The sequence below is a fragment of the Cavia porcellus genome, unplaced genomic scaffold (assembly GCF_034190915.1).
Source record: "Cavia porcellus strain 051 isolate PalLab524CR breed Dunkin Hartley unplaced genomic scaffold, mCavPor4.1 scaffold_43, whole genome shotgun sequence".
NCBI lineage: Eukaryota > Metazoa > Chordata > Mammalia > Rodentia > Caviidae > Cavia > Cavia porcellus.
In genome coordinates, this window is record NW_026947526.1 from 3,260,092 (window position 1) to 3,270,303 (window position 10,212).

General features: G+C 50.9%; 1 protein-coding gene across 1 annotated transcript; it reads left to right on the plus strand.

The window, feature by feature from the left end:
• The first annotated feature begins 342 nt into the window (after positions 1–342).
• LOC134474917 (uncharacterized) lies at positions 343–9,338 on the plus strand. Its single transcript, XM_063244003.1, has 2 exons — positions 343–904; positions 6,294–9,338. The coding sequence occupies exon 2, from the start codon at positions 6,361–6,363 to the stop codon at positions 8,233–8,235; it is 1,875 nt and encodes a 624-aa protein (XP_063100073.1). The 5' UTR covers positions 343–904; positions 6,294–6,360; the 3' UTR covers positions 8,236–9,338.
• The last annotated feature ends 874 nt before the right edge of the window (positions 9,339–10,212 follow it).

The following is a 10,212-nucleotide window of genomic DNA, read 5'->3' on the forward strand; positions in this document are numbered from 1 at the left end:
GTGCACATGCTTGGCATGGCCGCTCATGCCTATAATCCCAGCAATCTGGGGGCTGAGGTGGATGGATCCTTGGGAGTTCCAGTCCATCTTGGGCTATGAATTTATCTCAAGGCCTCTTTCAACAACTACATAAGATGCTGTTTCCAAGAAGAGGACAACAGAAAACTAGACACACTTGGTCCAGGTCCCTGGCTTCACTACATGAGTTGTGGAGTCTAAATATTCCATGCCATGAGAAAATACATGGGATTTTTAGTGAAAGGGGCATTTGCATCCCTTTTCTAAGGGTTTCCCTTTCACCATGTTACATTTGAATTCTGAGAAAACCTGCTGGTTGTTGGGAGCTCGACCGAGTGATATGAGGCCTGTGGTGAGGAGTGAAGCCTGAGCTAGATTGCCCCTCCCGTCGACCGAGTGATATGAGGCCTGTGGTGAGGAGTGAAGCCTGAGCTAGATTACCCCTCCCATCGAGTATGCCAAGATGGCGCCCATTTCCTGCTCCCTAGCTAGTAAACAACACGCCCTGTAAGCTAGTCTGCCCAGCAACAGCTGACGCTGGCCAATCAGCTCGTCTTGCCTACTTTGATGTGATTGGTCGATGTGTCCATATATATGCTGACACCACCCCTGGGGCGAGAACACACACCAAGAAGAGGGACTGCTGAGAGAAGCACACAAGGAGCCGTAGGGAACGGACCAGAGGAGGCTTCCCTCAGGCGGGATCCGAGATCCCGGAACAGGGCGTACGGAGAGAGAAAATAAATCAGAGGCTATCCGCCGACTACTCGTGTCGTGTGTTTTTTCCTGCCGGCCGGGATCGACACCGACATTTGGTGGCCCGTACGGTGAGCTGATCACCCCCGAGGCGAGGCGGACGACGCTCCAGTATTGCTCTGCAGGACAGGTGAGTAGGGGATAAACCTGGGCTCTGGGTGGCGCGCACCTACAGGGCTTTTTAGACTCCCCTCAAGCTCACGTGTATGTGGCAGGTTAGCCTCACACGGTGAGAACGGACTCCTCAGTGACAGGCATGGGCAACTTACCCACTAAGAGTTCCAAGTCACTGGTGAGAGCGGTGAAAGACCTGCTCAAGATTTCAGGTATATCAATGAGCTCCAAGACACTTACGGAGTTTCTCCAACAAGTAGATGAGGCGGCACCCTGGTTCCTGCCGACGGGGCACTTGTCCCTACCTTGCTGGGAGAAATTAGGTAAGGATTTAGAGAGAGCAGAAGAGGAGCGCCGACTCCCACTTTCGGTTCGGCCGCTCTGGGAGATGATTCATTCATGCCTCAAAGGGGAGAGGAATGGGGCTAAGGATAGCGCAGATGGGCTCTCTCAGGCCCGCCGAGCTTTTGAAGGGGCCCGTTCGGAGTCCTCCCGAGAGGGGTCCGTCGCAGGGAGCGTGCGGAGGCGCTCGCGAGAGCGAGGCAAGAGAGAGGTACCCCCTGCCTCGGATTCCTCGGGCTCAGATACCTCGGAAGGCGAGGACAATGAGGCAAGTGACCCCCCTAATCCCTTTGCAGCTTTACGTAGAGACCTAGTCAAGATGCAGACAGACCTAGAGAAGGGAAGGAAACTCCTGAGCACTCCCCAACGGAAAGCCGTAGAGCCTTCCGCGCCACCCTGGGAGGTCCCAAACACCGGTTCCTGTGGTGAGATGGCGGCCTGGGGCCATCCTCCGTCACCCCCCCCATGGAGGGAGTGGCCTGGACCGTTGTCACATGTAGGGCCACCATCTTGTCTGCCTGGCGACCCGCCATCTTGTGCCCCAAAGACTGGTCGGCCATGTTACAAAGAGATACAATTTTGTGATAGGGAGGGACAGACATCTCATGGGGAGGCACCACCCTGTGAAAAAATGCCAAGGTCCCAGGGAAGGTATTTTCGTAGATGGACATTTAGAATGGAACAGATTCCTCAAGGGGCGAATGAGTATGAACAATGTGGGCTTTATCCGGTGCTCCTAGCGCAAGGCCAAGGACCCAATTACTGGGAACCACTGGAGATCAAGCAAATTAAGGAGCTTAAAAATGCGGTTGCCACATTTGGCCCTACTGCTCCTTACACTATAACTATGTTGGAGAATTTGTCTGCCGGTGGCTTTCTGACGCCCAGTGATTGGACCCAACTGGCTAAAGCCTGCCTGGCCCCCGGGGCTTTTCTGGATTGGCGCGCCTGGTATACTGAGTTTGCCGCCGAACAGGCTGAAAAAAATGCGGCTAGGGGCCATAGGGGGCAAAATGAGGATATGCTTATGGGTAAGGGTCAGTACGCTCAAGATCAAACTAGATTCCCTCCAACTGTGTATGAACAGATACATAACATAGGCATCCGCGCCTGGAAGCAGGTAAACAACACAGGGGTGGCCTCACAATGCCTCTCTAAAATTGTTCAGGGCAACACAGAACCTTTTGTGGATTTTGTGGCCAGAATGCAGGAGGCAGCTGACAGACTCTTTTCAGATCCGAGTGCTGCTGCTCCTCTTATTAAACAGTTAATCTTCGAACAGTGCACCAAGGACTGCAGGGCAGCCATAGCACCCCATAAAGGTAAGAACATAGAGGCGTGGATTAAAATTTGTAGAGAAATAGGGGGGCCATTATCCAACTCAGGCGTGGCTGCCCTTTTAGCCGCCGCCTTACAACAGACAGGGCCTCAGAAGACCAATCACCCTGGTAAGCCCAGGGGATGTTTCCAGTGTGGGGATCCCAGCCATATAAGGAAAAACTGCCCCAAGACCGGACAGGGGGAGTTTATATCCAAGAGACAGGAATCAGACAGACGAACGGGAACCTGCGAAAGGTGCGGTAAAGGTTCTCACAAAGCAAAAGATTGCAGATCTATTTTTGATGCCCAGGGGAACCGTATTAGTGGCAGGGAGACTACGGAGCCAAAAAACGGCCAGAGGGGGCCCTCCTTACGGACGGGCCCCCACTCCCTAGACAGGACAACACAAGATGGCACCCCCCCACAGGGGCCACCCCCGGGCCAGCAGGCGTGGACCTCTGTGTCGCCTCCAGACTCCTATTAACACCCGATATGGGCGTTCAGGTGGTTGAAACCACCTCCAAAGGACCACTACCCGACAAGCTAGTTGGTTTAGTGATTGGACAGTCCTCCACAGCCCTCCGGGGCCTTACCGTGATCCCTGGAGTTGTAGACCCAGATTATTTAGGAAACATCAAAATCATGGTACAATCTCATATAGGGACCATAGTAATTGATGAAGGGGATAAGATAGCACAACTTTTACTGTTCCCCAGTCTCCATGAGAGACCCCGGTCCGGTCAACGGGTTAGAGGGGGTCAGGGACTTGGCTCCTCTAAGGAAATTTTTGAAGGACTTCATATGACTCTTGATAAAAGGCCCATGCTATCGCTCAGGATTAACGGAAAAAAGATAACAGGACTCCTAGATACAGGGGCAGACCGTTCCATCGTCTCCAAGAAAGACTGGCCCCCTAGTTGGCCTACCAACACAGCTGACAACACACTCCAAGGATTGGGGATAGTGGCTGCCCCCCAGGTTAGTGCCGTGACCCTGCCTTGGGGTGATGAGGAAGGTCACCGAGGACATTTTCAACCTTTTGTCTTGCAGCTGCCAGTATCCTTGTGGGGAAGAGACGTTCTCACCCAGATGGATGTCACTCTTACATCCACCTGCTCTCCCCAAGCCAAAGGGATACTCAAAAATCAGGGATATGTCCCCGGCAAGGGCCTGGGCGCAGCCCTGCAGGGCCGGACATCCCCCGTACCTGTAGAAAAAAGGGAAGGTAGACACGGGTTGGGTTTTTCCTAGGGGTCACTGAGAAACTTCTCCTGCCCGCTCCAATTAAGATCACCTGGAAATCTCAAAATCCAGTTTGGGTGCCTCAGTGGCCCTTACCCAAGGAGAAGCTTTTAGCATTAACTGAGATAGTCAAAACCCAGTTTCAGGCGGGACACGTAAAGCCGTCAACCTCCCCTTGGAATACCCCTGTCTTTGTTATCAGGAAAAAATCAGGCAAGTGGAGGCTGCTCCATGATCTGAGGGCTGTCAACTCACAGATGCAGCCCCTGGGGGCGATCCAGAGGGGACTACCAGCCCTCTCAGCCATCCCTCGGTCCTGGCCAGTTTATGCCATAGATCTTAGAGACTGTTTTTTCTCAATCCCCCTGCATCCAGAGGACACCCACAGATTCGCCTTTACCCTACCCACCATTAACCAAGAAAGTCCTGATCAGAGATACGAGTGGGTTACATTACCCCAGGGTATGGCCAACAGTCCCACCATGTGTCAGATGTATCTTGATTTTCTACTGGCCCCCTTGCGTGAAGCCTTCCCCAAAATTAGATGTATTCATTACATGGATGATTTGCTAATCAGTGCAAAAGATGTGACTGAGTTGGAGGATATGCTTGGCCAATTGGTCAGGGCCCTGAGAAAGGCAAATTTACATATTGCCCCTGACAAGATTCAGGGAGGAGACATAGTGACCTACCTGGGCACCAAAGTCTCCCCCACATCGATTTCTCCACAAAAGGTAACCATCAGAACAGATAGCCTAAGGACCTTGAATGACATGCAAAAGCTACTGGGAGATATAAACTGGATCAGACCTTATTTACACATCCCTAACTCGGACTTAAAGCCCCTGTTCGACCTCCTGAAAGGAGACCCGGATATTGCCTCCCCCAGGGAGTTCACCCCGGAAGCCAGAGTTGCTCTGAGAAAGATAGAGGAAGCCCTAAGTACAGCTGCATTGCGGAGAATTGACTCAGAACAGCCTTTTGAGGTCTGCTTGTTGCAGACCGTTTCTCAACCTACGGCAGTGATTTGGCAAAAGGGACCACTTTTGTGGGTGCACCCTAAGGTCTCACCTGCCAAGATTATCGAACATTATCCGGAAACGGTCGCTTCCCTGGCCTTGGAGGCACATGGCAGGGCTATCCAACATTTTGGCTCTGCACCCCATGCTATTCGGGTACCTTATACCGCTTCTCAAATAAAAATCCTGACTGCTTGTATAGATACGTGGGCCATCCTGAGATGTGTTTTTCTTGGGGAGATAGACAACCAGTTCCCCAGGGACCCCATACTACAGTTTGTTACTCAACATCCGGTGATATTTCCAAAAATCACCGCGTCCACACCACTTACTCCTGCAACAACGATCTATACGGACGGGTCAAAAACCGGGATAGGGGCTTATGTGGTCTCAGGTATGCCTCCGATCAGCATGCAATTTGAACCAGATCAACCACAGGTGGTAGAGTTACAAATTGTACAAACCGTCCTCGAGAAGTTCCCAGGGGCCCTTAATATTGTTTCTGATTCAAAATACGTTGTTAATGCCATGCAGGTCCTTGAGACTGCGGGCCCGATTAAGCCAACCTCCAAAGTGACTAATTTGTTTTTGTCTATCCAGACTCTGCTGATAAATAGACACAACAAAATATACATCACTCACATAAGAGCACATACGCGCCTGCCAGGGCCCATGGTACAGGGCAATGCGGCAGCTGACGTGGCCACTCGCCCGTTGTGGATACTCAATATGTTATCTTCAATAGAACAAGCCCGTCTGTTTCATGACAGATTTCATGTCAACGCCAGGACGTTAGCCAACCAGTACCACATTTCCAGGGCTGACGCGCGGGACATCGTACGGTTATGCGGCTCTTGCGCCACATACACACCCGTCGTATCAACGGGAGTTAACCCCAGGGGATTGATTCCTGGCGACACTTGGCAAATGGATGTCACACATATGATAGAATTCGGATCTCTTAAATATGTTCATGTCTCTACGGACACCTGCTCTCATATTATATTTGCGACTGCTGAAACTGGCGAAAAGGTGTCTCTTGTAATCAATCATTGCCTGACAGCTTGGGCCGCATGGGACAAACCAAAAATATTAAAAACTGATAATGGACCAGCTTATACAAGCAGAGCCTTTAATGAGTTCTGTGAAAAAATGGGGGTACAGTTAAAACATGGCATCCCATACAATCCCCAAGGTCAAGGAATTATTGAAAGGGCTCATAGGAGCCTTAAAGATATTCTACAAAAACAAAAAGGGGGAATAAGTCAGGGCCTGCCCCCAAAGGCACGGCTCTCCATGGCACTGTTCACATACAATTTTCTGAACCTGAATAACAACAATCACTCCCCGGCCATGGAACATTGTAATCCATCTCCTGGCAATAGGGGATGGGTGAAATGGAAAGATGTCCTGACGGGACAATGGATGGGCCCGGATCCAGTAGTTAGCTGGAACCGAGGTGCGGTTTGTGTTTTCCCGCAGGAACCAGGACGAGAACCATTGTGGGTCCCAGAACGGCTGACGCGTGTGGCGAATCCAACGAAACATAATGCAGGAGACACTCCAAAACTCAACGGCAGCGGACAGCCTAATCAAGATCGGTCCGACCAGGATATTGCTGCTCGACCGAGGAATACCGTATGACTTATGGGACACAGTAATGATTATGCTCTCGATAGTAATTGGCTCTCTTTTAGGGTACGGTGCAGCCAGAGTGGCTAGGCCACGCCGCCTTCCGGCAGCCCCCTTCCTTCTGGTTTTGATGCTCACCACCACTACTGAAATAGGAGCAGACTTGGTGTGGGCAGCAATACATCATCCGCCAGCGCTAGCCGCTATCTCCACCACAGCCCCCTCTCTCCCAAAGTTGTATGCAAAAAACTGCTCCGCCAGATTGCCTTGCATACCAGATATACCGTTAACCATCAGACCCATACGTTTTGACCTTCCCATCACCAATGACGTGGTCATTTTTTCCACTAATAGTAACCCCTCGTGTCACCGGGGATCCTGCGTTAGCTTCCTGCCCCTCCTTGTAAAATGGTACAATACCTCCCTGACGGTGAGGTTGTCTGTCCCATCCCTGCATTCGCCTGGATGTTTTAAAGCTGGCACACTTAGCGGCGGAGTCATCACTTTTAACTCAACCTGCAAACCCCGAGCAGCCATGCACACCCGTCCCGATTTCCCCACATGCCCATACCGTGTGTCCCCAAGCCGAAAAAGACAGATGGTGGACCTGTCACAACTTTCATGGCAGCCCTGTACTGTCGACGGCGTGGGAGTGACTCATCTAAACATGTCTTGGTGGTCCCGGTTCTCTCCTCCATCCGGTAGTAACAACATATTCGCGTTGACCTGGTGGGAGTCCTACCTGAGAGTGAACAACAAGTGGGCAATAAGCTTCCCCTTCCCCCTTAATGAAAATTGGTTGTGCCTCTCCACCGGAGCCTGCATGGACTTAAGACCCATGCTCGCTATTAACGCTTCTGCCTCTAATGGAACCACCAATGTCACCCTTAATTCTGAGGCTGCATGCGTAAAACCGCCCTACTTATGGGTATTCTCTGCTGACATCTCCTTTAAGTGCAGTAACCAACCATGCTTTACAGGGAACTGCTGGAATGGGTCTTTCCCGTATGCTATGTTGGCTCTTCGACCCCCACTGATGTGGGTTCCCTTTAACGAATCTGTTTGGGTTCATCCCGTCTATCAGCAGGACCAACTACCCATGCTCAGACGTAAGAGAGATTTTGGGATCACAGCGGCCCTGACAGCACTGTTCGTGACTCTGACTGCGACGGCTGTGACGGCTGCCGTTGCTCTGACCCAGTCTACGCTGACGGCTCAGGCCTTTACCAATCTTACGGACACCACCTCCCTGGCGCTGAGGGAGCAACAAGAAGTCAACCTCCTCCAGCACAACGCCATAATGGCGTTACAGCAGCAGATCGACCTAATCGCTCAGGAAGTCCAGGGACTCTGGGAGGTGGCTAACAATTTATGTGACGCCAGATGGGCATTCACCCAGTTGTGCGTTACCCCCATCCAGGTCAACCGTTCGGCTTACAGGCAATTTCAGGATTATGTTCTCACCACCTATAATTCTTCCTTTTGGAACGCTAGCGTGCGCCTGGATATGACTATCCGGCAGCTAGATCAGATAGAGGTGCCTATACTTACAGCCTCCCTTTTTGATGATGTCCTAAGCCAGATAGGCTCCTTCTTCAAACCTTCGTCACTTCTTGCGTATGGGATCATTCTTGCTCTTGTGATTGTCACTCTCGTGACTCTTAGGTGCCTGCGGTCGATAAGGGCGACCCAAAAGACACATATGACATTGATGATGTTGCTGGCCCAGAGTCAAGGGGATTCCACACCTAGCGTTTTCTGGGCTCAGGCTAGAAAGGCACGGCTCCTTTAACCAGTACGTGGCTGCCCTCGCCATTATTCTTACGGATGTTCTAGTATTATTACGTACGTCTCCTTCCCCGTCGCGGCTGCGAACTTAGACTAGAAGGACCCCACGCTTAAGGCGTGTTCCCATTGATAATTAGAAAATAGTAATTAGTGATTGTAGTGAACGGGGATTATGGTTGGTAATTAGTAATTACGCGGTTCCTCAAATGTCACTCGGCTGACCCCTCCGTGTCTCCCCCAAGATATAAGCTTTAAGAGTTGAGTGGGCAAGCCAACGACGGGTAAGACGGGAGAAGTTCTCCTGATCAACCTAAGACAGGCTCTACTCCGAGGGTCCTCTAGGGAGTGAGAGTTATGGCATTGAGATGCGAGACCAAGGGTACTGCAGTGCCATCCGCCTCGAGGGTTGAGGGGAAGGCAGGAATGAATGTCTATATGCATCCAGGTTCGGTTCACAAAAGCCTGGCCCTGCGAAAAAATGAACCACTCACCTTGAGCATGGTCCTGGCGCAAGGATATGTACGAGACAAGGTGATGCACAGCAGGGTATAGACCTCTACATTCTCTCATGCCTCGGCCTGCGAAATAGGCCCACTCCCAGACACCTCACATGGACCCACAGACCACACTATCTTAATAAATAAAGAAGGGGGAGATGTTGGGAGCTCGACCGAGTGATATGAGGCCTGTGGTGAGGAGTGAAGCCTGAGCTAGATTGCCCCTCCCGTCGACCGAGTGATATGAGGCCTGTGGTGAGGAGTGAAGCCTGAGCTAGATTACCCCTCCCATCGAGTATGCCAAGATGGCGCCCATTTCCTGCTCCCTAGCTAGTAAACAACACGCCCTGTAAGCTAGTCTGCCCAGCAACAGCTGACGCTGGCCAATCAGCTCGTCTTGCCTACTTTGATGTGATTGGTCGATGTGTCCATATATATGCTGACACCACCCCTGGGGCGAGAACACACACCAAGAAGAGGGACTGCTGAGAGAAGCACACAAGGAGCCGTAGGGAACGGACCAGAGGAGGCTTCCCTCAGGCGGGATCCGAGATCCCGGAACAGGGCGTACGGAGAGAGAAAATAAATCAGAGGCTATCCGCCGACTACTCGTGTCGTGTGTTTTTTCCTGCCGGCCGGGATCGACACCGACAGCTGGTGATAAGCTATCTAGCATTATGTTGGTTTAGGTATTGAGCTAGTACCTCATGTTTAGTGTTCAGGGTTATGCTGGAATGGCTGCAGAGCTCCTTGAAATAGCGATTGCAGACAAGTGAACCCTTAAAAAGCTGGATAGTTGAAGCAGGCACTCCAAATATTCATGCACTGCAAGGATTCACTTTCATTTTGGGACTCATCTTCTGCTTGCTGGCTTTTAGTGCTAACTGATACTACCATGGTGGCAGTAATCCAGCAGAGACTGCATGTATGGTTTGCAGGTTTGCTTCCCAAGCCACCAGAAACTTGGCAGAACCCAAATCATTGTGGCATTTTCTTTCCTCCCCTGAAACATTTGGCTTTCTAAGTTTGAAAATTGAATAGACTGGGCTAGTCAAGTTTGGACCCCATGTACCACCAACAGAGCTAAAGACAGAGCCAATTACTTCCCTCCACTTGTCAAAATATGTCACATTTGCTTGATCACCACAACTTCAAAGAAAATTCTGAGGCAACTTAGAGAGGTTAATCAAATACTGCATGATTGGAATGGCTGTGGTTGTATGAGGTGGAAAGCTGCAGAGTTGGGCTGAAACTGTTCACAGAAACCCACAGGCTTGTGGTTGCCAGGCAAGCACACTGGGCTGAGACTGGCTGAACATCACTGTGAGGTGGATTTTAGGCTCTAGGTTTGAAAATTTAAAAGACTGTGGTAGTCAAGTTTGGAACCCATCGACCACAGACAGACCAAAAGGTCTTTCAATTACTTCCCTCCACTTCTCAAAATATGTCAAATTTTCTTGATCACTACAACTGTAAAAAAAATT